The sequence below is a fragment of the Botryllus schlosseri genome, chromosome 7 (genome assembly GCF_051294905.1).
Source record: "Botryllus schlosseri isolate E-star chromosome 7, Bs_hap1, whole genome shotgun sequence".
In the NCBI taxonomy this organism is placed as follows: Eukaryota; Metazoa; Chordata; class Ascidiacea; order Stolidobranchia; family Styelidae; genus Botryllus; species Botryllus schlosseri.
In genome coordinates, this window is record NC_137242.1 from 16,310,337 (window position 1) to 16,338,216 (window position 27,880).

Here is a 27,880-nt window from a genome sequence, read left to right on the forward strand (position 1 = left end):
ATTTTTTGTGGTGTATTGAACTGATAAAATTGCTAATAAACCAATGATTGTGATTGTGATTGTGATATCTGTTGTTTATATGACTAACGAGCCATATCGGAATTGTCATAGCAACTTACTTCATCACTCAGATTCCAGCGGTGCGAAGTTCGGTTCATCTCTGGGTTATTGGAAGATATATTACATTAGTTATCTTTGAGGTTTATCATAGGATTCGCAACATGGTAAGTAGCTTAACAAATTGTGATGTTTGTCTGTCTGATACTAATTCATACAGCTATATACGAGTGCCACTGTACGAGAGATAATATTTTTTCGTCATCACCATAAACGCTGAAACCAAAGCAGCAGTCAATTGGATGCAATGTAAAACGGCAAAAATAATAGGATGGCCCCATAGACCAAGATGTACCGTTCAGTATACCGACAGTTTAATTAATCAAGGTAAATGAGCATAAAATGGGACGTTTTGACAGAGAAATCACATGAGATAATGAACTGGTCCCGAAACTAATTCAGTGCCTAAAATTATGCTGCGGTAAATTTTTGAATGTAAGTGCATGTCGTTCGTAACAAGTGCTTAAAACAGAGCTTCTCAATTGGGGGACCACTTTTTGAATGCGTACCTTTTGTTTTGAATGTTGAATCTGGACCTTATCTTTCATTGTATCGCATTTTTGTGCTGTATTCAACCCAGAGTGGAATTGGTGGTAACGTCACGCGCAACATTCCGTTTAATTACTTATTTATTCTATGAAAGAAATCCTTCTGTCACGCGCAACTTGTTGACGAAAACAACCACTGTTTCCAGTCTGGTATTCAACTGATAAAAATTGCTAATTAACCAATGATGATCTATCTTTCTTAGTATTTATCACTATTTTCGACTCGCTCTCGCCACTTTATAAGCAAGACGAACTTTATGACCAACAGTACAACAAATAAATTTTCCTTATTGCTTTTGCTAATACTGCTCTACCGGGTTTGGTATACTGTATATATTACGTTTGCAGACACAAGCGCGGTCGGTGGATTTTAATATTAGTCAATTCCAGTGCAGACAGATGGAATTTAGTGTGTTTGTATTCCACTAAATTATTCCATCAGATTTATAACATATTGAGTGCGCTAGGATTCTTTTCTGACCCATTACCATCGGATCAGGCACAACAATTGACATCCATACAAGTAAACTTCCTTCATGTTGTAAATACCAGTATGGGATTTCAAATTACTTTTTTTATGCCAGTGACGTGGCAACTTTCTAATGGGTTGAACTGAACTTATGGGGACCAACATAGCCTACACCACTAGAACAAAATGAGTATAGATATAGCAGTGTGAACAGTTTATAACCTTAAGGTAAGATTGTGCGATTTGTTTGTGTTATATAGCTCAACTAACTTCAGTATTGTAGGACATAAGAGTGACCCTATAACCCGTTTATGTCATGAGTTTATTTGGCTACCATATTTGCAGAATGCAGACCCCAAAACATATGATTATGATTCCGGTTCAAAGCAAAATTCACACCATTACATCATGTATTTTTCATTCAGTGGACCTTAATATTGAAGTACCGTAACCTAGCATATACCACATAGCTGTTATCTGCGTACTGTATCCAATACTAGTTTACAATATCGGTAAAATTAATCTTCATTTCGTCCCTATGAGTACTAGAAAGCCTTTAATTATTTTGAATCATAATTATATATCTTATCTTTATCAAGCCCTGTTGTTATGTAGGTTTCACACTACTGGCTTCAACTATAGTAACTTAGTAACCTATAGTACCATAGCAATTTTGAAACATTACGCTAGTTTAATTCTACCTATAAAACATAGGAGTCATGTAGGGTGCATGGCACAACGAGCAGAACATAACTACAAGATCAAATGACATTTTAATTTATTTTGCAGCCGCCAAAAAAAGGGAAGAAAGGAAAAAAGAAGGGCAAAAAATCTGCCAAGCCCAAAACCCCCACCGTAATCGATGGAATGTCCACGGAGGAAATGTCAAAGGAAGAGGTAGGTTGATTTGAATTGGATTCTATCTGTAAACCATAGATCAGTAGTTCCCAAACCCAAGTGGTACTCGAGTACCATCATTCAACCTCTAAATTCCGGAAGTGATGAAATTTTAATGAATAAACTTGAGATTGAATTAAAAAAAATATTTTGATCAAGATTTCTATTTTCTTTTGTATTCAAATAACGCTGGTCCTGCAAGCAGATTGTACAAGAGACACAGGCAAGCTTCATGTCCTCAGTGACTGGGAGTCTTCAATAGTAATGACCTAATGGTACAAACAATCTAGTACTGTAGCCTATGTGATATTGATGGCGGATAAATTACACCCCATGATTGAAAGTAATCAGACGTGTAGGGTGCCATTTTGCAACTGCGGGGCAAGGGCAGATTCCCGAAAGTTTGCAAGGCTTATTTTATAATAACTGTTAGGACTTTTTTGAACAAATGTATCGGATTTCGGAAAACATTTTCTACGCTTCGTTCGATTTGCTGAATCGGAGATTATTTATTATTAAGACTTGTCACAATTTTAAAAGTTCGCATACCAGATCTGCGTACCAATCTTTATTTCACGGCAAATCATATGTGTATAACTGAACTCAGTACCTACTGTTAACTTATGATCACGCTAAAGTAGTGGTCTTCAGCACTTTCGAGCCAGTAAACCCTGTTATGTTCGATATGTTGGTACGTGGTACATGAGCTCAGTAAATATTTTCGGAAGCACTGCCATAGATGATAATGCGGTTTAAAGATAAAAAATAGACCCCTCTGAGACCATTTAGAAGTAGCCTACGCAGGGCACGCAGAAAAACAATGTCGATTAGGACAACGAATTCTGTCTGTAATGGAGTTTTTCCGTGTGTAGGCTATGCCATGACGCTCTCCATATCCTCCAATGTGGTAATCTTACTCGCAGTCTTTGATCACCCTGCTATAGGTGATATACATAATGTGATATTGCAATGCTTCCGCAATTCAGTAAGTTTAAGCGAGATTGAGCAATATTTTATATGACAATAAATGAACTGTTAAATAAAACTCTTTTTACACTGTTTCAGTTACAAGCGCATATTGAAAGGCTTCATGAAGAACTTGACCGAGAACGGGAAGAAAGGAATTATTTTCAACTCGAGCGAGATAAGGTTTGTGGATGTGTTTAATATGTCTTTAAGTAACCAAAATATACAAAAAGTGTCTCATCTTCCCCTCTTTTTTCCTGTAAGAATGCTTTCGGACATAACATGGGCGATAACTCGAGTACAAGTCTGATTGTCAAGATTTACTCAAGTCGAGTGCTTTTCCGTAGTTTGAGAAAATGACTCAAGTAAAGTCGAGTCACCAAAATTAGTTAGCCGAGTCATTACAAACCTGGCCTACAGTTTAGTGACATTTGACAGTATATTAGAATCTAGTAAACAGCGAAGTCACATTGATTTCAAGGGAAACGCAACAGTCAACGTCGAATTGGTAGGCTACATGGTTTTAACATGACTTTGCACTGCCACGCAAAACGTATGTAATACCGGTATTGAAAAGACTCAGCTCATTTCTCATTGACGTTAAGTTCCAAGCTGCGTTCTTTCTCATAATTACATTCTGGGTTGATTTTGAGCTGTGAAAGTTCCCTGGTCCGCAAGCTGAAAAGATTGAGAACCTACGAAGTAATCCATTTCAATCAGAACCAATCATTTCAAGAGATTATGAAACAATGGTTTAAATTCTTCTGCAAGACAAAGACTATTATTAATTTGACTTCCATGCTCTGCTTTCTGCCAGGTGAACACATTCTGGGAAATCACAAAACGGCAGCTGGAAGAGAAAAAAGCCGAACTGAGGAATAAAGATCGCGAAATGGAAGATTCCGAAGAAAGGCATCAAATCGAAATAAAGGTTTGGATAAAATCATTTAAATGCTAGCTATGTCAGAAGTAGGTCGTCGGTCAGTAGAAGTAATATGTCTCATTGCAGTTGGTCAGTAATGTTACTTCTACCTTTTTAATTACTTTGATATGAGGATTCTTTATTTGCACTACCTGCACACTTTATTTTGGAATTAGACTACGCCCATATTATTGCTTCAAATACAATGTAAGATATAAGATTACATACTAATTTCGGAATTTTCCTAATGAAATGTTCTTTTTGAGATTGATTTGTTGGAATGGTGGTAACTAATAAGCATCTCCCCTTTATCACTTTGGCAACTTACTCTACCACGACCTCCCTGTATAACATTACTGTCAGTGGCCGTTTAATTTGAACAGGCGATGATTCCCGAACCACATTTTGGGTGTTACCACATTTTGGGTGTTTGGAGAAACCGAATATCAAAAAAAGCTTATCTTAGCGGAAGTCTTTGATATGCCAAAAATTATAATAGGTTATGTAGGCCTATACTCGAGCCTCAAGTTTCTCAGTTTTTGGACTGCTCGCACTTGAACTTTGCAGTTTTTTTAGCCAAAAGTACATCAGCCTACTTTTAATATATTGGATTTAGTTAAGTAGTGAGTAGTTTTATCATCTGTTTGCGTCACATTTATGAGTGAGTGTCATAACAACTGGCGAAATAGCCCGCCGTGCCACAATAATTATTTTCAAAAATGGCACCCGTTTCTTATTTCTGATTAATAATTAAAAGTATGCGGACCCAGGGTTGTAAGCAAGGTTCCGAGTCACAAGTCAATCGACGTTTTTAGTTTTGATTCAAGTCAAGTTGAGTCTATTTTAATTCACGACCGAGTCAAGTCCAAGTTAAGGAGCAACAAGTCGAGTCCGAGTCTTAGTGTTAAGACTCGAGCTCGAGTCCAAGTCATAGTGTTTACTGTTCATTATCGGGATCACGTCAGGTTAAGCTCAATTCTGTGAAACTCTTGGGTGATATCGAAGGCCTCACAATTATAATATACTCATTTTTAGCAATTTCTTGGCCTGTCTTTCATTTGCCGGTCCTGATATTTGATCGGCCATATTCATCCAGGTTTACAAGCAAAAAGTCAAGCATCTCCTGTACGAGCATCAAAACAACATATCCGAGCTGAAAGCGGAAAGCTCGGTAGCGTTGAAACTCTCGCAAGAGGATCACCGAGGGCAAGAGTCCGAGCTTCGGAAAGACAAACGATCTTTGAAAGAGAACATCAAGGAACAGGAATTGTCCCACGAGGAGTCCATCAAGAATTTAATAAAGGCGAGAATCATTTTATCACAATGCTTAAATGGGATGTAGTACTAAATCCTGTACACCGGTACCTGAGTAAATCGAGTAAGCTTATTAGGTTTCAAGTCCAATATTCCAGTCTCACTCATCGCCCCGACTCAAGAGTATGGATGATGTGAAAAGTTCAAATATGCGACTGCAAAGACTATAATCCCAGTTCTCTGTCACATTAAAGTTAATTTTGTACTTTTTCAGCCATACATAGGCTATTTCATTGAGCTTGCGACAATACTGTGTGTTGATAACCACCTCACAGGAATGTCGTTTTCACTAACGTTGGGTTACCATATGTCCTACAGGCGAATTTGTCCTCCTTTTTCAGGAAATCGAAAATGTCCTCTGAGGGTGCCTAAATGTCCTCCTTTTTGGGAATTCGTCCTCCTTTTTTGGGAATTCGTCCTCTTTTTTTGGAATTCGTCCTTGTTTTTTGGGAATTTGTTCTCCTTTTTTGGGAATCCGTCCTCCTTTTTTGAGAATTCGTCCTCCTTTTTTGGGAATTCGTCCTCATTTTTTGGGAATTCGTCCTTGTTTTTTGGGAATTTGTCCTCCTTTTTTGGGAATTCGTCCTCATTTTTTGAGAATTCATCCTCCTTTTTTGGGAATTCGTCCTCATTTTTTGGGAAATCGCCCTCTTTTTTTTGGGAATTCGTCCTCCTTTTTTTGAGTATTCGTCCTCCTGTTTTGGGAATTCGTCCTCCTGTTTTGTGAATTCGTCCTCCTTTTTCGGGAATTCGTCCTCCTGTTTTGGGAATTCGTCCTCCTTTACCACTTTGACAGCCAGGTTAACGGACAATGGACATGCACGACTAAATAACGGCATAAATGACGTGAAATCTGCGATGCGCATGTTCGGGCAGGCTTTTGGGAGTAGGTCAAATTGTGTCTCAAATCGCAGAAACAAAACTTTTTGCTTTTTGTATTAATTTGGACATCTCATTATGAATGAATTGAGACCAAAGTTATGAATGATTTGCACCTATTGTTGGATTTGAGCCAAAGTTGATATGCAGCATTGTTTTCACCAACCTAACAATATAATCAAGTAGCCAGTGAAATCTGAAGAAAAAGTTTTTTTTGAACCGCCCTACTGCGCATACATTACGAATCTACAACACACCCATGAACCGTTTTTCCAAATACACCACTAAAAGTTAGAGTTCTAATCGAAAATCATATTTGTGATCTGATCTAAGTCATTTCCGTTTGGATTAACTTGTATGTTTAGCAACCGAAACGTTTCAAAATACGTTGGCCTTGAGGAAGGGCTTTTGCGCCAACAACGAAATGTTTTTTAACAATGTTTTTATCACGTTTCTCAGTGCCTTCGCGGGCCACACGAAATGTCACGGGCTATGCGGTCCGTAGTTTTCCCACCCCTGATGTAAATCAACATTGCTGTACACCCTAAAGCTAACCCGAGAACCCCAGTTAAAGAACCTCTCATCTAAAGACAGTTACACTTCTTTTACTCCTATAGAAACAAGATGAACATATCACAGAGCTTCGCGAAGACTTCCAGCGCCAATCTCGAGGTACGTTTGCATTTGTTACAATTCGAAATCTCTTTATACCCGTATTGTTACGGTTAATTTCAGAGATCGAATTAAAGTACGAACGTAAAATGCGAGTGTTGAGAGACGAGTTGGAGCTGAGAAGAAAAACGGAGATTCACGAAATCGAAGAGCGAAAGAACGGACAGATCAACGCTCTCATGCGAAATCACGAGAAGGCCTTCTCCGACATCAAGAACTATTATAATGACATCACGCTAAATAATCTGGCTCTCATCAATTCGTTGAAGGTAATGTGCTTGATTAAATGTATCATCGTAAAATACCGCTTTGTTCCAAACGGACACACGATTTTTTAATCAGGTCTAATTAAGTTACCTCAACTAGAGCAAACATTTGTTGGATAGTCCTGTTGGCGCAGAAAAGTATCCAGACGATAGATTTCGTGCTGTCGGGAAATGCCGTTCACGCTTTCATTTGGTCACGGTACCTTGGATTCGACTTTTATCAAAATACCCCATTCAAGTCTGTGCCCACAGAAGGAGTTTTTGTACCATCTAGAAATAGTAGGCCTACATTGATTTCATGCCGGTGACGTCTTATTTTGTGATAGGATTGTTGATATACAATGTTCTTTCCAATTCTTGTAGTATGGGGAAGTGCATGCACAACATTTTTGTGCAGAATTCGAACCCTGTAAAACCATGCGATACAGCTGATCTCATCTGCCTTAACGTACCAAACTATCGCCTTACTACCGTAAGCACCGAATTTCGCAAGTTGACAAACTATATCCCTTCGAAGTATCAAAAGTCATTCACAAATATTTTTCCAATAGTTTGTCTCATGTGTTTGATGACTTTTTCATGCCGGCTAAAAATGTCCACTCCCACTACACGAGATCCTCGTCTCAAGGAAATATCTACTTACCCCCACCCAATAGCAACCTAACTAAGAGATCTATCGACTACTCGGGACCTATCATCTGGAATGCATTATCACCACATATCCGTGAATCGCCTTATAATAGATTCAAAAAAGACCTACTTGATCACCTCTTGTCGTTACACCAACACTGTCGCCCTACCTCGCCCAGAAATTGCCTCATTGATCATTTGCTACCATTGTTTAATTTTTTTTCTATTTTTTCTTAAACTACCGCAACATTTTTTACAGCCAAACTGTATAGAGTCATATGTACCTGTTTGATGCTGGTGTGATCAGACTAGATGACCTTCACGGTCTTCTCGATCATTCCTATCTAATACCGAATACTGTGCATACATATTTTCTGTACCACCACCACCACTGTCGTGTGTTATGTATTTTGGTTGGATGAAAATAAAGACTCTCTCTTTCTCTACCGGTTGCTGACGATTACCTCTGACGAGTGGTAGCTTAAAATATTCGGGTTCATTTCAATGAAAATATGCTATTCAATTGTATTTTGAAAATCTGTTACGTACATTCGTGTTGAAATTAACCTGAATATTTTCGGCTGACACTCGTCAGGGGTAATCGTCAGCAACTAGCAGTGAATTGGAAAGAACATTGTGTATCAACAATCGCCTCACCAAATATGACATCACTTCACTTCCCAAAAGCATTCAATCTGGAAATTGGCTTGACCAAATTTAAAAGTAAAGCGGAAATTTGACAGATTATTAAGCTGAAATTAACCAAGTTCAAGACCTCATGTGTAACTAACGCAATGATACGCTTAGTTCATAAACTATTTCCTTGTGATATTTTCGGAAGTACCGTACTGATATCATTTCTGATTTCATTGATGAATTTGGATGTTTTTTTTCCGGCCGACATGTCCTAATTTCTCATTCTTGAGCTGTGAATTCCATATCTAGTTTCAAATCAAATTCGTTTCGAGTCGTATCATGATTGTCACAAAATTTCCCCAAAAAAATCCCCCCCCCCCGCCCCTTTAAAAAGTACACCTCTTCGTATCTTCGACTTGGTGCCTCTAACTGAATTTTCATTCCATAAACTTTACAAATTTGCAATATCTAGCGTGTCTGGATGCTATTGCTGTGTAAACTCAGGCATATAGAGCAGTGGTTATGGAAATTTAAAAATAAATCATTGAACGGTCCTGTGGCAATTCTTCAAATAACTCACGGTCCTTTACAAAATCAGCACGAAAAACATGTTCGATTTTATGGTGTCAATGTGACAGGTGTAGCCGATTTTTTGTGACCTGGTCGTCTATGCTTGGTTGCTTTTTTAAAAACATCACCCTAATAACGTGAATCCCATTCAACCGTTTCAAATTTCATGAAAATTCGCGAAACGGGCCCTTGGCAATTCTTTGAACGACAGGTCTAGCCAATTTTTTTGGTTGCGTTCTTAAGAACACCACTGTAATATCGTGACTCTCATTCAACCGGTTCAAATTCACATTCAACCCCCACACCCCCCACTCGTAGATGGTGGTCCCGGCCCTCATAGGGTGATCAACCTAATCTCTGTGGAACGAATTCTCCTGTGGGATTTGGTCACAGGGATATGATGCCAACATACTATGTCTAGTGTTACGTGTTATTAATAGATCCCAACCGATATCGGATAAAACCAATCGCTATCACCTTGCCTGACAATACCAATATATTCACCCAATATTCAAAAGATATAGCGTCTATCTTAAGGCGTATTTTCACAACGTCATAGCATTTATTTGAACAGCTTTACAGTCATTGCAGATAAACGTTCTGGCTCTAGTTATTAATATATCCTCAAGAATTTAGAAATGTCAAATCCCAGCTTGTTTCTGGCTTCACATACTTTTGTGTGACAGGAGCAAATCGAAGAGATGAAGAAAAAGGAAGAGAGACTGGAGAAGGAAATGGCGGAAACGCAATCGCTCAACAAGAAACTGACCGAACCCTTGCAGAAAGCCAAGGAGGAAGTCGAAGATCTGCGGAAGCAGCTTGCAAACTACAACAAGGACAAAGCATCTCTGGCCGTGAGTGACTTTCAAACCTTTTCCGGATCATTATACAGGCGATACCCATCTAACTTTCTCACTCTGCAACCAGGCTTGTACAAAGTAGTGGATTTTCAAAATGCGCAACTAGAGCTAGAACCAACAACCTTTAAAACACAACTAACTAATAACGGCTAATACGAATTACTGAACTGCAAATGAGCCAAGATATATTGGAGATTGACAATGCTTTGAATTTTATTACATTAGCCTAATGTCCCGCTCTAAACTCATGCTTTTATTCGAGTCAAATTTTCAGTATCTGCTTGGAATAATCTTTGAGAGGGTCGGATTGCGTGTTTAAGGTGCGCTCTACCATGTTTTGATGGTATCGATCAAATTAGTTGAGCCAAAGCGGTCACTCATAGCTTGTTTGAAAGAAGACATATCTGTCGCAGTTAATAGCACCTACTTGTTGGCACTGGCTAATAGCTGCACGTTGTGGACTCTATAAGTTACCAAAACTTGTCCATTTTTATATCAAGGTTATCTTGTTTTCTTGATTATAGTCACGCCTGGTTGCCCTGCTACCGCCTAGCTTCGTGGCGTAGCTGGTGAGGCGATGAAATTCTGAATCGAACGATTGAGGTCATGTTTTACAATTTTGAAAGGTAAAGCAAATTTTTTTGGAAAAACCCACCGGTAATGGTAGCACACAACATACACATATTTAAGTGATTTTGTTGTCTAATCCCTTCTATTTCCTGACTTGGGCTGGTTTCGAACGTACCTGACCACAAGCTGAGTCAAAAATTAATGTCGCGGGCCGCACAGCATTCAAACTTGGCACTTCTTCACGGGACAGACAATTTTTCTCTTTGGGTCGCAGCTGTTCTACCAGAGAATAATTCAATTGATTACTTTTGGGCTGCCATAAAATGTGCTTCTTAAGATCGGAATTCTACAAGATGTGTCCTAATTGACTATACTCGAATGGCTACTTCGACGTTCTAAGCCACTTCGATTTAAATCGATCCTTGATCCTTAGATTCGAAAGTCATATTATACACGGCATTGAAATATAATACGAATGTATTATTCAAGAGTATAATACAGAATGCTTCTCTTGCAGAGCGCAAAAGCAAGATTGCGCATCAAGGAGAAGGAAGCGAAAGCATTGCAGTGGGAACATGAAGTTCTGGAGCAGAGATTTGAGAAAGTCAGTCGATATCCTTAGTTCCTTACTATTTGCAGTGTAATGTAGTTCGGAAGCCTCAGCATCAAACACAACCCTAAGCATTCCGATCCATAAGGTAGCAACGCAATGTATACCAAGACGTGGTCAGTAGGAAGTCAAGTACATCTAGTTTTTCCCATGACTAAAGTAGCTTTAGCATAATTGTACTACTTACTCAAATGGCTATGTTGTTCGACTACTCCCACTTCTACTGGGCAAACTTTTTGCACTTTGTCAACTGGGAAATAGTTTCGGGAAAGGAAAGGACGTAGTTTATTTTTGTCCTTGATGTTTTTGCGGCATATACACCGACTCATGATACACATACACACACTCTGCGCATATGCTACAGCATACCATAGAGTGCATGATGTGCATATGCCGCTGGACAAGGAAGGTGCAGATATAGCCTTTTACGGCTTTCTAAGTCATGCGCCACCCCTCCATGCTATCCCATTAATGCATGAGCGCCAAGCAGGGAAGCCATGGATACCCGTGTTACTAAACAGGTCTTTGGTCTGACCCGGCCGGGGATCGAACCCCAATCGAATGCTTGCATCATTTTTATGAGTTGAATTTTCATGACAAGTGGGGGAATGAACCCCTGTATCACGGTAAATGAATACATCTCGAAGGTTGCACCTATCAGTGGTGTCCTTGACTCGGGCGTACCCTGCAATTTCGCGAGAAGCCCTCTCGGATTAACTGCTAAAAGTATGCCGCCCATCGACCGAATCTACCTTTTTGAAACTGCTGACTTGAGGACTATTCAGATTTTCATTTTCTACTACTTGAAGTAGTTTCGACATGTCCTTGCAATTTATACTTGTACTCGTAATTAAGTATATATGTACGGTGTCACTTCGCACTTCTACCATTCTTTCGGAAGACTTTGAGCAGTTGAGCACCTCTGCATAACCCGAACCGGTCTGATGCTCAGTCTGTAGACTCTAGCTTCGTAGGCTACCGCTAGTTGGCGATAACGATTCATATTTTCCCGAGTGTTCGAAGTCGCCAAGTAATTGAAGATTTGTGTGATGTCTTTTCGCTTTCGTGAGTCTTCGAAACCTATCTTCTGATAACTAAGATGTTTTGTTTAATTGTCTATGTTGATATGCGCGATTTCACATATAACTTGTGACTGCTTTTACATGCTCATTACGTATCTGACGCGTATCATTGCTAATTTTCGGTAATTCATTTCGAATCCCAGAGTCATATTGTTGTTTTTTAACTCAGTTTCTTTACCGTCTATTCAGAATTTAGGTAATATTGCGCTATTGGCGACTTGATGCGTTGTTCGCCCTTTTAAAACTAAAATCGCTTTTTCGAGACATTGCACACCTAGATATCCTTGACTGTATTTGAACGGATTCTTACATTTGAATGACTGTTGAGTTGACCAATCAGATTGAGCGCTGTCACCGGTTAGGCATTCTGGCAATACCTCCGTAGATATCTGAAGTTTGAATGTCGTAATTTGTGTGTCCTAATGTTCAATGTCCTGGTTCATGACGTAGTGGTGTATTTGTTGCTGTTACTTTTGAATCTTGGAACCTTATGCAGAATAACCCGTGATGGACTTGGACAAATAAGCCAAAAACTTGATTAATGCCCCCTGATTCCGAAATTCTGAAATTAAGAGTCTTGAACGAGAGTGACTGCTTCTGATTGCCGACGGAATGCGGGTATTTTTGTCAACAGTGCGAACTGTTTCAGTCGTACGTCTTGGTAGAAACAAGCGCATCCCTCGCATTGTCACGTGGAAATAAGTTTTTAGAGAGCATCTTACGTGTGCCACATACTGAAAAAGTTTGAAAAACACTGCCATGACCACTTACCCAGTCTTAGAAAGGATGGGCCTGGTGTGGTAGCGGCCATGTTTATCAAGTCGGCGACCTTATACGCAACCACCGAAGACCGTATTGTAAACGCAGTCGTCCAGTTTTGTTACATCACAATGTGGAAACTCGATATTAGCGGTGATTGGTAGCTCGACGGTGAAACATAACGCGATAGTCTATTGTTGATGTTTTCTTTGCGCAATGGACTGACAATAGCCTTTATGGCGTCTTTTGTCATCCGATACTCCATAAGACAGCGTCGAAACCCAGTTCAATCACGCTGTAGGCTGTGGACGTCACGTGGACCATACGTGATGTCGTTATTTCGGCCGCTGGACCTGAATATTGTGACATTTGGAGTTACGTCATCACGGAATTACCGCTGTTTGCTTTGTACGGTTTTTGTTGGTGCTGTTATTTCAGTATTCGTGGTGAATAAAAACTCTTCAAGTTTTTCCCACATTCCCATTTATGTGGGGTACAGATCTAATGTATGTTCGCTTGCTACGGTTAAGTCTTCATAATTCTCTCTATGTTTCGAGTATAATAACTTCGAAAAGGTTGGCGACGGAATAGTTTAAAACGGAACGTGTGCCACGGCTTTAAAAAGGGTGAACCAGCTAGTCTGATTCCCGACGTCCCGTGGTGTGAGCTCGTAGAGGTAGCGGGCCGCATGAATTCAATATCGAGACAAAATGGGCACAGTTTACCTACACCAAGTTTTTAGTACTTTACGCCAGAACAACGCCACTACACGATCATAATATTCATTCTAATTGGAAGAATGAGTTTCGCACGATACCTGACAACATTTTTCAGTGACTAAAGAATATATATTGGAATTATGTAGACACGGCACTTGCTGGAAAACAATCTTCTCGTAAAGCTTGAACATGTAGGGAATCCCAAGGTCGTTTTATAAGCGTATCGGTCTTGGCAGTGTCTGGGGCATTGCACGTCCAATATGCCCATTCATATCAGCTAATTCTTCCTCCATGGAATGCTATACCGTCGCCAAAGCCGTATCAGCTAGTGAGGAATAGTGATGTTGGGAACAGGAGAATGCCTTATTTTGAACAGCAACAATACTTTTAAACAGATATCAATATCAGCAATGTAAAATGCTTTACTAAGCATCCTTCCAAAATCCCAAATCAGGTCGCGGGCCGCGTTTTGGTGACCCCTGTACTAAAAGTAGTCTGGATGCATGCCCTCCATAAAACGGACGGGCGATCACAAACGCACACTCTAATCGATTACATGTCCGTACAGACGCAAGCCGAACGCGACGAGCTCTACAGCAAGTTCGTGAAAGCGATCCACGAAGTCCAGCAGAAGAGCGGATTCAAAAATCTTCTGCTCGAGAAAAAGCTGACGGCGTTGGCCGACACTCTGGAGAAGAAGGAGGCTCAACTCAACGAAGTGCTGTCCGCATCCAACCTGGACCCGACCGCACTGACCGTTGTCACCAGGAAACTAGAGGTATGTGGGAATTCTATCCCGATTGATAGCAGTGGTCCGCCATACGTGTCTATTCAGCAGAGGGGAACAGCAACGGAGTACTTTTATTTTTTTCGGAGTACTCTGGCCTGCTTATACTATGTGGTCATGTTTTTGGAATACTTTCACTGCAACTTAACAGTTTTCAAGCAAAACTGCTTAAAGAGAGCCTTGGTGGTTCAGAACTTCCGCATACAATGTATTGATATAATTGAAATGATCCCGAATATTTTCGGTTGACACTCGTCAGGGGTAATCGCCAGCAACTAGTAGAGAATGGAAAAGAACATCGTACATCAACAATCGTATCAGAAACTATGACGTCACTAGCATGGAATTTCGAATACGAGAGCGTCCAATTACCCTGTAACATTTTCGCCCCCAATCGCCCGCTTGTTTAATGAAATCGCCCATTAGAGGGCGATATCGCCCACGGTGGGAACACTGTAGTAGAGAATTGCAAAGGCTATTGTATATCAACACTCGTATCACAAAGTATGACGTCATTACTCGAATTTTCATGCCAGTGATGGTATATTATTTGATATATGGTGTACATTGCTCTTTTCAAATCTCTACTGGTTGCTGACGATTACGCTTGACGATTGTAAACCGAAAACATTCGGATTTCAATATGAATATATTAGCCAATTGGCACTAAATATCTTTTACCTTTTGTAGCTTGTAATTAGAAAGTGATTTTGGGATAGGTTTTCATCACATTCACGAGTGAAATCGCCATGACGAACGGTGACATTGCCAATCTATCACGACAACTGAACATATATTTTTTTAAATGCATCTATTTGTAGTGTTATTATTATTAGTATTTTTGTGTAGGACACCGCTTGCATTCTCATATGTAACCATCTCAATTGCTAAGCTTGTCAAATTCTACGTTGTGACGCTATTTACTTAATATATACTTATCATTTTCTAGTAACATTTGCAGTAGTACTGATATATCCTGTGGCTGTAAAAGTTAATTCTAGGTTACCCACTTTTTGATCTTGTGGATACAGTCTCGGAATTTTGTGCAATATCGGACATTTTCAATTGTAACTACCCAGTACCCACGCTTCACTGCGTTTCGGTGTACGACGTAAACAAATGACTATTTCTCAAAACCCACTAAATGCAAGTCGAGCCGCTTTCTGTGCTAGACAATCGCTATGTTACTGGTTCGAATTTTTTCAACTCCGAACTTATCTTGTGTCGCGGGAAGGCTACCCCGTTCACGTACGTCAATTTGCGATGTTTCCGTTATGGAATTTGCATGTAAGCTTACCATCACATCTGTCAAGTCTACCCTGAACGAACCGAGCTTTCAATTTAATATAACTTATTTCAATATATTATTATAGTTTAGGGTACAGAACGTATGTACCACAGTAAACAATATATTGATACTGCCACATTTATTCACTCTAAACTTTTCAACTGAATCTATCACGAGTTAGCGTGTGTAAATGCAATCAACAAAATTCAAAGTATAGAAATAATTTTGAAGAGACTCGGATAGGTACAGAGCTTCAATATACAATTGAATAATATATTCGCATGGAAACAAATCCTAGTTGCTGACGATTACCCCTGGCGAGTGTCAGCCGAAAATCTTCGGGTTTGTTTGTTTGATGTATTCTTGGTGTTTGTCGGCTACTATGGTTATTTAGACCAAGCCAATTTTCTTCATTCTTATTCCGCAGCTGTCGACTTGTAGCACGACCCACTTCTAGGCTTTTTATAAGACACCGCTTACATGGATGATATGGCGAGTAGGATGTTCGGGTTTCTGTCAATATGAATATAGTATTCAGTTGTAGAAAGAATTTATTCTCGAAAAGCGTAGAGCGAATATATTCAGCAATAGCAATGTATTGTTTGATGCGGTGCTTTGCGAGGGTTCGTTTCTTATTAATTTTTCGTATTGCGACGGAAAACTTTTTGATTAGGCGAATTCCTAGCGTTCTCTCGACTATGCGATGAAAGGGGAAGTTTGAAAATCGCTGACGTGTTTCGACAATAGTCTTATCGCCTGTTATCTAAACACGTTTGCATGTGTTTGTTGAGAGTAAGGTCATGTCGCAGAGCAGCACCGCTTCTGCTGCTGTGTTGCACCATTAACGCGCAAGGGTACTAGAGCAAAGAAGTCTGATTTATAACTCCGTAGTCGAGTGCCATTTGGTGAAATCGCAGCGGAAGTTCATATGTTCTGCTCGACCTCGCCGTATGGCCGTTGTTGTTACACTGTCGTCCTGTCGTGTATTCGATTTGTCTGGTTAGTAATAACATTCATTGTGTTGTCTAATTGACGCGATTTATAACTGTTTGTATGTGACGCTATTGACTTCGTCAATTATTGTTCGGCGATCAATTATTAACGACTGTTCCATTAGCTTATGTACACTTGTGATCAGGGCTGGGCAAAATCGAATACTGAGTGATTCGATGCTAAATCGAATTTTAAGCTTCGAATTGAGTCGAATATTCGAGTACATTATGATATCATAATAGTACGGATGACTTGGAAATTTCAAGTAGGTACCTAGCAAGGTAGCAGCAACCACAAAGAAAACATCCCGATCACACGCCACATTGAAGCTAGTCTGCTATTCTTTCGACCAAACCTATTTCACGGGACTTCACATCACAGATATGTGTCATTTCCGCTAATGTACGTATAATTGAACTACCAGTACATAAAGGTTCTCCAAGAACTACTTAATACATCACAAAAACCAAAGTTCGTGAAGTAGTTTGTTTGTTTGAGGTATTCATGGTGTTTGTCGACTACTACGGTCATTTACACCTGGCCAATTTTCTTCATTTTGATTCCGCCGACTTGTAGCGCTGCCCACGCTGCTTAAGCGGATGATATGGCGAGGAGAAGTCTAGATAGACCTCCTTCTGGAGTCGACCTCGGTTTGACTCGAACCCGCAACTCATTGGGGTTGCAGCTATGGATTATACCACTACGCTATCTCTATAGTTATAAGGACGTACGCTTTTAGTGAAAAGAGTGTGTATTGACACCCGTGTGCCACCCGTGATATACCGGTGTGAATAGACACTCATGATATATGAAACCAGAACATACCTCAGACTTGCACAGCGGTATAAATGAAAGTGAACATTCTAATACAAATGATACTTGTATTTGACGTAGGATTTATAACCGCGAGATAATTCTGAGTTAGGTTCTGTTTCGCTAAGAGTGCATGATTAACTCGCGTACCAGATATGTCAGGTATAGAGGACGTGTACGGGCCTATGTTGTTTAATTCCTATGTTCGGACTTTCAAAGTTATTTTGCGTCAAAAAAAACGGACAGATAAGTAGCGTTACGAAAAATGATCGATTCGCTTTCGACTAATCATATTCCATTTGGCGTTGACGGCCGTCGTAAATTACCGGTTGTTCTCGTAATTTCAAGCGAGTTTACGGTAATATTTAATAACGGGCATTTATTGCTGCCGCGTTTGTTAATCTATGACGACTTCGATAAATAGCCTACTCCGCCGGCCAGCCGCCGTACGAAGTCGCCGCTCGTCGCAATTTATAGACGGGTGTTTGCATTGTTTTGCTGCGGGCCATATTTGTCGCGGTCGAAATGCCGGCGGAAGTATATTGCGGTGTTTGGCGAAACTAATTTGGCATCGGGGGTAACTCCGGGTCTGTTTGTGCATTGTCAGGTGACAGCGATTGTCAGACCTCAAGATGAACAAACAGGGATTTTCTGTTTATGAGATCACTAACCGTTATTTCGAATTCAACTTGCCGCCGAAATTTTCCCGCTCCACAATGTGTTAAAATTTGCGATTTTGTGTGAATATTGGCGATTGCGCGATACTGTAATTTACACGAAACAATATGTTCATAATGTTACTTCATTCGCTAAAAGCTTTTCGACCGCCTTTCATCGGTAGCGAACGTCAGTGAAACGGTGAATGCACTTTCAGAAGTACAGAAATTTAATTTGATTTTAATGAGACTTTTTGGGTACAGAACTTTAATATACATATTAATAGTATATTCATTGCGTAAATACTTAATATATTGAAACCCGAAGCTCGAAACAAATGACACAGAACATGGTGAAATATTGCAAGAGTAGTGGCGTTCCTTCTAGCGACAGAGGATCGACTTTCGCAAGCATGTCGGCAAAATTTGGATTTTGCTATTGCATCGGTTCTTGACCGCGGTTAAAACGAATCTCCTAGGTTCGCTGGAGTTCAAGACGCACACCCGGATCATAGAGCAAAAGGCGTACTGATATGCAGTAAATAATAATTATATATAAACTTTTTTGTGTGTGTGAAAATCGTGTAATAATGGTTTTGTTCTTTTGACACTGCTGTTCATGCACAGTTCATTTTCTTCACTAGTATTCTATATTAATGTATGAAAAGTCGAATGACGTAGATTTTTATTTTAGTGATTGAGCGAAAATTTGAAGTTCGCCGACGGTACAGATTATCGTGAATGTTAAGAACCACTGTGGGGAAAATAATCTCTTCGTAATGAAGTCACAATGTCCGAATCACGGCCGTTGCGCAAAAGGCAAAGCTCATTCCAATGCAATGGTTTCGATGAGCTGTTGCTACGCCGTGCGTTTTTGCGATCGCCCTTTGATTGTGTGGATACAGACGAAACTGTGCTACCGACGATAAATTATTTCTTGCATTACGAGGGCGTTACATTGTAAAAGATGCTTGCGACATCGCAAAGTACGCCGCTTCTGGCGGACTTTATACCGCCTCGTTTCAACTTCGTACAGTACACCTTTCGTTTGGCGTCACGTGACATCGCGCGCAGGCGCTGGTTGCAATAGTTTGCGTAGACGAACCAAAGCAAACATACAATCGTCATACATGACGTCATAACAATAATACGGACTTGAGGAGTTCGTACGTGTACCTTTTACATGATCACGATGAAAAGAATGTCAATCACTATTAATTTCAATTTTCAACTACATTCTTAATCGAATTAGGTACTAACTAGCACAGTGGTTCTCAACCTTTTTATCTTCGCGGAGCCCCAGTTGAAATTTAAGTTATTATCGTGCAACCGTCATCTGTCCTTTGAAAATATAAGCTGTAGGCTAATGATTACCAGCAACAAAATGACCATTCTTGAAAATAACATCATAGCCTACTATTTATGTCGAAATTGGGAATGCTTTTATTATCTCAAAGCGATTTTTGCGGCTAAATTTCTTGAAATACGCGGTCGTATCTGTAAAATACGCGCCGTCTATTTGATATGAACTGGTGTCTGAAATCCATTTCCACGAAGGTAGGTGGTGGCGAATGTAATAATAACGCGCAACGCTTCCGACGACACCTTTGGTGTGATCGCATCATATGCGCCATAAAAATTGAGAAACAGATTTTTAGTGAACATATGACGTCCAGCGTAGTCATTTCTATCTAGCAGCTCATCTTATTGTTATTCTGGAATAGCGTTTATACATATCCTAGGAGACGGTTGACAATGAATTCGCAGATGTATCAACGCGTTAATACTTGAACTTCAATTCACCCACTACCGCGCTCTGCAGATCGAGGCCTTCTGATGTCACGTTTACAGACGCTGGGATGCTGGAATTGCATCTTAAACCTATTTTCTAAACTAGTGTTTGATTTCAAACACGTTGATGTATCTATGTCGGCAAGAGGCAGTGGACGTGGACATGGACACGGACACGGACACGCTCAAAATCTTGAATTGACGTATCGATCGCTTGGCTTGCAGCATATTATGTTGGTTTCAAGTCTCGAGTGTAAAGTTATGTAAATCGGATACCAATTGTGAAGTACGCTATCGTTTCTGTAATTGTCATGATGACGTTGAGTATTTGTTATCTTTCCGTCCATTTGCGCCGCGCTATTAACATGGCAAAATATCAGCCTGGACTTTAATATCTGGCAACCGCTGTTAATTAGGAGTAGGCTATATGGCCGTGTGGGGAAGTGCGTATCGTATGCGCATATTTGGTGTTCTATACCAGGAAGCGAGGTTTATCTATGGTCTTCCCGCCATCTGATCCGCATAAGCAGTGGCTTACAAAAAGCCTAGAAAGTGGACATATCAGAAATCACGATATACAATATCGTCCTGATGTAAAATGACCATTGACCAATGCAGTCCAAACACTATGAAACAACAACCAGTATATTGTTAACTGCGTAGCATTCGACAAGTTCACTTCCTTTGCGCGACATGTCTTGCTATATTTGCCGATTTGCGACCCTTTCAACCGCGCCGGTTTCATGGTACATGTATTGTACAATCTGCAATACATTCACTATCACACTATGATGGAGAATAAGTCTTTTGCTGCTGTGTCTCAGTCCCGCGCTTTGTGAAAGGGGCGTGATGTAGTTTCTATTTATGAGAATGGACACAATTGAAGTCGTTACCTGGGGTGTCCTTGAAGAAAAGATAAAAAGACACCCATACTAATGACGGAAGCGATTATTCGTTATTGCCAGAGCGATAATGTTATCTAGGGATGATGACACATTCCAATTCTTTTCCCGTAGTCATGTTGCCAAGAACAATTAACCTTTTCGAAGCTTGTATTCCGTCTGTATACTCCCAGCCGACAATTTATTCGAAACTACCCAGTGGTTAAAATATTAGGTTTATTGTGCTATGAAACGCCGTTATCGCAACAAGAAATATGTTCATGCATCCCAATTTATTCCTGTTGGAGCTTTTCGACTCAGTCTCATTAGTAAAATTGACTAGCGTTAGCTCGTTGGTTAAAATATATACAGTGGCGTAATTTCCGAGCAGTTATGTCGATTCGCGATCAGCGGTGTCCCCCGTCCCGCGACTGTTATTTAATTTCCCAAATCTTCATAACGGAAAAGGGTAGCGCCGGGGCCCACGATAAGTATCGTAGGCCCCGGTAGCGCAACCGATGAAGTTTACGAGCATCGCGCAGTGCGGACATTTCAACACGGGAGAGAGAGAGCGAAATAGCTCACTTCGAGGTGTCAGATTAGTGCATCTCACCCCGCTATAGTTGGGCGCCGTTGTGTTGCCGAATGATATAACTCTAACCATGTTATCTACGCAATGCGATATGAAAATAATCCGTGGGTTATCTCATTTACAATAGCAGCCATCCACAGCGATCCGAGTTAAATACGCGATAGCGCTGCGAATTACTCCATTGGCGGTGTCATCCCGGGTTAAACGTTAACCGCATTTCGCAACGCCCGTACAGCAGCTTCGGGGTTGTTTTATTTATCGCCGCTAACGCCGCGAGGTCTCGACGACCACAAGGCGTTATCGCTCAGATAGTTTCTAAAAACATGCAGGGTTGCCAGATGGCGTAGCGTCAAACAATTCCCCAGCGCGGTTGATTTCAGTTCACATAATTTCATCGTTTCGAAACACCACAAGATTGCGATAAATTGAAAAGATGAGAGGAGTCCAAACGATTTCGGGTTGTCTTTCAATCGAACACCCACCTTTCCATACATCAAAAATTTTCAACCTATGGCCCAATGCGTGACAAAGCTTTTCTGGTCACAAAGCTGTCTCTGTTAACATGGGCTTGCGAAGTTACGGGTCTATTTTAGTAATCAGTTTCCAATATAGGCCCTTGAGCAGGTTTGCGCGAAGATGTTGATTTTTTAGTTAAAATTTTTCCAAATTCAGAGGTTTTTTTTAATGCTCAACGATCACTAGAACTACTAAAGAGTAGTTAGTTGAGTACCAAAGAACTAGGTCGGTGGTTTATACAAGTCTGTCGAGTACTGTCGGATTGCTGGTGAAATACTAATCCAGAGTCGTGATCCGCCGTACTGGATATAACGATGCATTTTCTTGTAATTTGACGAGGACGCGTGTGTGCTGTATGCGCAATCTCTAAATACTCTCATAAAAACGCTGCGTGGGGATGTAACTTATCCACGCCATAGCAGCAATCCACTCTGGGGACATTGTTTCTGTTTGACACGTCGTTTCGGAAGTGATTGCCAGCTTTTCACTCCGCAAACCTCTGACGCATGGCGTTTCACAATTCACAGTAGAGCACATGGGAGACTTTGGACCTTCGACCGGTTACTGACTGGCAGTGAGCTCGAGGTTACTTTCGTCCGTTAACCGCCAGTGAACTCGCTCTCATTATCGAATACCTCTTTGCGCTGAGAGGATGTTGTATCGCGGACTATTTTAAGAGAGCGTTACGAAACGGTGTCATTAAAAGCGGCTTTTTAAGTACAGAATTATACCGTCGGCTATATCTTTGTATCGGCGGGGTCTTTATACCATTAACTTAGGAACATCGTCGTCACACAATTTTTACTTCGGCCTGCAATGATAAGAAAAAGCCATGATTAATCTGTAGGTTGTGCGATTTTTATGTTTCTGTGTCGTTCTGAGTGCCTACGTGAACGGTTGTATGGACTAAAAGACAACTAGCGCATTGTCAAATTTAGTATTGTGAAGAAATCGACATCTTCGATGTGACGTCACAATCGGTTCGCGGCATCACATCGTCTTGAATTTTGTGTAGTCCCTCTCAATAACTACCCGACTTTGGTGTCACTGATCGAATATTAAAAAATATCAAATAATAAAGTGCTGTACAATTCAATAATATGCTTTTGGAAGTACAGAACTTCAATCTATGACAGCTCTGAACCTCCAAGAGTCGATTCTGTTGAAATTGTAGTTTCGGACCCAAGGTCATGTCCGCAATTAATTGGAGCGTTAAGAAAGGGAAAATCTATTGTAGCTATACGTTTGAGCTCCGAAAATGCTCTGCGTTGTGATATTTCAAACAGCTGTTTTCGGATTTCCGAATCGTCTACAGTCAATCATATCAACAAAGCCATCTGTGCAAGATGGCTTCTCGAATTTGCCAATGACGCTGGGGTTTTACGTGTTCTGCATAACGACATTGGAATAATGGAATGAAATTAAATATACGAAACGTATGTTGACGCCACTCTCAATAATGCAGAAAGATTACGATATTAATGGCTAGCCAATCTATTAACATATATCACGCTGTGAAGTGGCCGGCGGCAACCCTAAATGCTGACAGCCGGTATTGATGCGGGCGCGAAATAGCAAGCAGGCCTACTCAACGGAGTGAATGTTCTTAGCGCGCTTATGATTTTATGATAGGCTCTCGATTTGATATCGCTGTATTTCCTGGCATTCGCGCTATGCAACTAGCAATGATGTCTCAAGCGGTTCTCGCAAAATGGTTGATTATACGGAGTAATGGGGTGACGACAAAAATTATCGTTTCAACTAACATCCACTCAACCCATGCTACGTGCAATTTTGAATTTGGAACGTAATGTCATCATCATCATCATTACTGCGAAACAGTGATTGTATTGCTATATCAAATTGATTGTCTACGTTTTGTACCTACGTCCAGTCACGTCACATTACATATCAACGCTATTTCATTGAATAAAGTAAGAACGGACGCATCAGCTCTTTGGTGATATGACGCCGCCTATCAAAATGCTATACAATTCAATAGTATATTCATTATTCATATTGAAATGAACCCGAATATTTTCAGCTGACATTCGTCAGCAACTAGTAGAGAATTGGAAGGAACACTTTCGTAAGATTATATTTTTTCTGAACAAGACACACACAATGTACAATGCAGATAGGAGGATGCCGAACGGCCAGTTGCGGTTGCAGTTGCGGCTCTTAAACCGGCATCCACCTCGGCCTAGTGCCCGATGTCGCAGTTCTTTCGTCGAAGTTTGTGTCTATTTCGCGGCTCTTTGTTGCTCTTTCCATTTCTTGTAAGTTTTCTGTCATCGAGACTTTTTCTGGGCTTTGGTCGCCTTACGAACAGTGACGCGGGGGAAGAGGTGACCAGAATAACCTCCGCCGCGGAATCGAACCCGGGGCGACAGGCGCTTATCGTTACCACTACGCTATCTTCCCCGTATCTCAACAACTGTATCACAAATATGACGTCAGCGGCGTGAAATTTCGTATAATCGGGACGGAGAGAGCGCTTAAGCGCAATGTTTTGTTGGCGTATTTTGATCAAAGTCCACTCCAAGGCACCCAAATGAAAGGCCTCTCCCGACGAATGTATGCCTATGACAAAATTTATGGCCTTTCTCTGTTCTGAATCAAGCTTCGGGGGACGAGTCACGGGTGAGCCTTTCACCGAGCGTGATAGCTGATTTGAGACTGGCGTTTTCATGTGATGCAGTTACAACTATTTCAGCACGGATAGCTTGGCCAACTTTCCTGAAATGTGCTGAAATAAGCCACACGTGTGCAGAGAGAATTGCATCAATCATGTTGTCCATCTTTTCGACTGACTGGACATTATCATTATAGAGTCTTAGTAATCGGATAGTTATTTGAATTAATGCGGAGTTTAAGAAACTGAAACTTACATTTGTTTCGTTTTCACTGTTTTTAAGAGGATGGTTTCACGCCTTGAACTATTTCTCATAATTCCGGCGGAGCGTGATATATTTTGAATTGAAAATTTAATGATAGGTAAAACATTTCCATATAGTCATATCATTTTTTCAAAATATATGCGATCAGTTGGGTATGACATGTGGAATATATAATTGAATCGAATCTAATATAGATGTAAATTGCGGTTACAGTTATATAATTTACAATTTGATAAGCATGCTTACGCCGCGCAGTTTAAAGTACGATGGCTACAGTAGTAATTGGTTTGTCGATACCGATGCTTACCGCAGTTTCAAAATTATGGCATATGACGAAGTCTCGTAATATGATTTGAAAATCTCGTTTGGGTGCAATGTCGTCGCTTAAGATCAAATCAAACTCCGATGGAGGCTCGACCAACCATGACATACACGGAGTTTGTTGATCGTAGTACAAATTCAACGATAATAGTAGTGATCTCATTCAGTTATTTTGTCAATTGGTATGTTTACATATTCAGCGTAGCGTTACTCCCAGCATACCAGCCTTTTCATCCTCAGATCGCCGTTGATATAGTATTTGGTTTCGGTTCGGGATTGTGATTGCGTATATGGGCTATCGGACTATCTTACACAACTTTATGCCCTACGCAGTACGCACCCTTTCCATTTCACTTATTCCGTTTCGAAAACGATCTCACTTCTAGATACCTACGGCCTAGCAACCACAATTGTAAAGATTTCACTAACGTGATTCAAGTATACTTGTGCATGGTGCAGTAGTGCGCATATGTTCGCTAACTTCAATTACACTACACAGCATTCGCTGGCAGCTGCTGCCACACATAGTCGACTCCCATGTCGAAAGTAGCAAAAGGTTTTGCTTGGCTTGCGTAGGATTAGGTGCGCTTTCGAATTGTGCGTGAGAGTGATTGAGAATTCATGATTTATATCATAGGTGCGCACTGCGCAGCTTTCCAGATGCGGCCTGGAGAGATAAATGTTGCTACATGCAAAAAATGCCAACTGCCGTAAATGGTGTGCGGGCCGCGAATTGGGGTTATAATTTAGCTTAGTCTGGTACATTTGAGCCAAGTACAAGCGGGATAAAACACTCGAATCGCCAAAATATACTAACTTAGTAGCATACGGATATTATGTACAAAGTTGCTTGAATATTCTGAAAAATTTGTATCGCGTTTCGCACGATTTTCCTTCAGCAATCCAATAGTATTATGTCTAAATCTAACGTGAAAGCACATTATATATTGACATGTTGTGTTCGAATTTCGGAGTTTCCCTATTCTTCGCTACTGTTAACTTCACACCACACCCGTGACACACCATTTGCAAACCCAATGGTCGGCAGTGATAAAAATATACATCGGATGGTGTGAATGGAAAACATGTTGTCCACGTTCAACCTGTAATGCCGTGAGTTTGTAGAACTTTTTGTCGATTCGAGTTTTGTATACTATGGAAAAGTCTGCTGTCAATGTTGTTGTATTGTGTGCTACTTTTATGATGCTTTTTCAAACTGTCACAGACACTATAAAATGTGACAGTCAGACAGTGTATATGTGTAAGTAACCAAATTGTGACAGAACTCATGCAAGGCATATAAATGATATGATATTGACATTGTTGTGAAAATCTACTATTCAACTTTCAAATGCGTGTTTTATACAAAATTGCCTGTCTCTGACGAAGATATTTGGCACTTCCATCGCCAATCAAGAGGATAGGAAAATAAAATCGATTGTTTCATATGCCCACGTGTTACTTTCTATATATATAAGTATATAACTATAGAAGTATGTTTAGAAAATCTCTATAACATTTAGATATACGTTCTAATACCATCTGGTGATGTAATATGTTTTGTCATTATTTTTCAGGATGTACTAGATTCGAAGAACAGCGCCATCAAAGATTTACAATACGAATTGGCTCGAGTTTGCAAGGTACCTTATTTCGTCTACCTTTCGTGTTTTTGTATGTTATCGAGTTTCTAACGATATCTAATGTTGTTTTCGCGATTCACTGAGCGTGTTTGAAACAAAAATCAACAAATACGTCACCAACGAAATTCATTTATTTATCAACGGTCCGTCAAATATGTAAGTTTTATTGGGTACTATGGGACTGTTGTTGAATCGTAAAATGCTAACATCTATACTGGCGTCCGTAGTGTAAAGATTACTAGTGTGTTCATATCCAAGTCTGAACGAGTTTTAATATTATAGTCCACGCACACTCGCACGGCTACTCTTATTCATGCGATTGATGCCGATGGCGATGTTTATCGCTATCCTTTATTACCACCTGTATAGAAGGCCAATATATGATTGGATCTAAGTCGTTTCAATTCCTACCAGCCTTGTACCGGTATATTGCAGTATTTTGAACGTAAATAGTAGTAAATAAACGACCTGTCACGGACCGTTTGAAGCAGGTTACATTCGGACAAATGCGGTAGCGCACCGTAGTCTGATAAGACCACGCTGTTTTAGGAGTCATTGGCACTTATTGTCTGCGATCAAGTAAGGACGGGTCTCAATTAAGGCTTGGCCAAATCCAGTATCCGCCTCATTCGATTCCAAGTCGAGTAAAACCAAGCACCGCTTTAACTTGATGTGATACAAAGAAAGGAAACCTCTTGTTAAATACCTTTTATAGAACCGCTATCGAAGCTACGCCTGCTACACTTTACTGAAAGATACCTTGTGCAATTAAACATATATTTCGTTGTTCAAAACAGGCGCACAACGACCTTCTGCGAACGTACGAGTCCAAGCTCATCTCTTTCGGCGTTCCCACTGAAGAACTCGGCTTCAAACCGCTGGAGAGCTCCATCGGCGGACAGGAATTAGGGAAAGGGCCCGCGGGTCTGGTGGCCGCCCCCACGTAGACGAATTCCCGTTGTGCTTTTACACGATTCATATCTATGTATAGTTCTGTGAGAATATGTGATGAATTTTTTATGAGAAACAGTTATTTTTAATACGATAGCGGGTTTCGCGAACCGAAACTCATCGGAACTGAATAAAATATTTGACCCGGTGTGTGACAATTTACGCGCGAGTTGAAGAGCTATTTAAATCCGGGCCTCTTTGCTACAAGTCGTTTACAGAGATAGTCAGTGAGGAAGGACTGCTACATTTTGTTAGTGCTGAA

The 27,880-nt window shown here is 40.4% G+C and overlaps 1 protein-coding gene across 1 annotated transcript; it reads left to right on the top strand.

The window, feature by feature from the left end:
* The first annotated feature begins 69 nt into the window (after window positions 1-69).
* LOC145442686 (dynein regulatory complex subunit 4-like) lies at window positions 70-27,766 on the top strand. The gene is made up of 12 exons (XM_080320670.1): window positions 70-224; window positions 1,924-2,031; window positions 3,097-3,180; window positions 3,815-3,928; window positions 5,016-5,222; window positions 6,730-6,784; window positions 6,848-7,053; window positions 9,573-9,740; window positions 10,834-10,920; window positions 14,055-14,264; window positions 26,602-26,667; window positions 27,465-27,766. The coding sequence occupies exons 1-12, from the start codon at window positions 222-224 to the stop codon at window positions 27,612-27,614; spliced, it is 1,458 nt and encodes a 485-aa protein (XP_080176796.1). The 5' UTR covers window positions 70-221; the 3' UTR covers window positions 27,615-27,766.
* The last annotated feature ends 114 nt before the right edge of the window (window positions 27,767-27,880 follow it).

Bases quoted from the DNA above. Each gene is read 5' to 3' on its own strand.
- LOC145442686 (XM_080320670.1), top strand. The intron at 10,921-14,054 runs GTCAGTCGATAT...ATGTCCGTACAG, and splicing joins TGGAGCAGAGATTTGAGAAA to ACGCAAGCCGAACGCGACGA. The intron at 26,668-27,464 runs GTACCTTATTTC...TGTTCAAAACAG, and splicing joins AATTGGCTCGAGTTTGCAAG to GCGCACAACGACCTTCTGCG.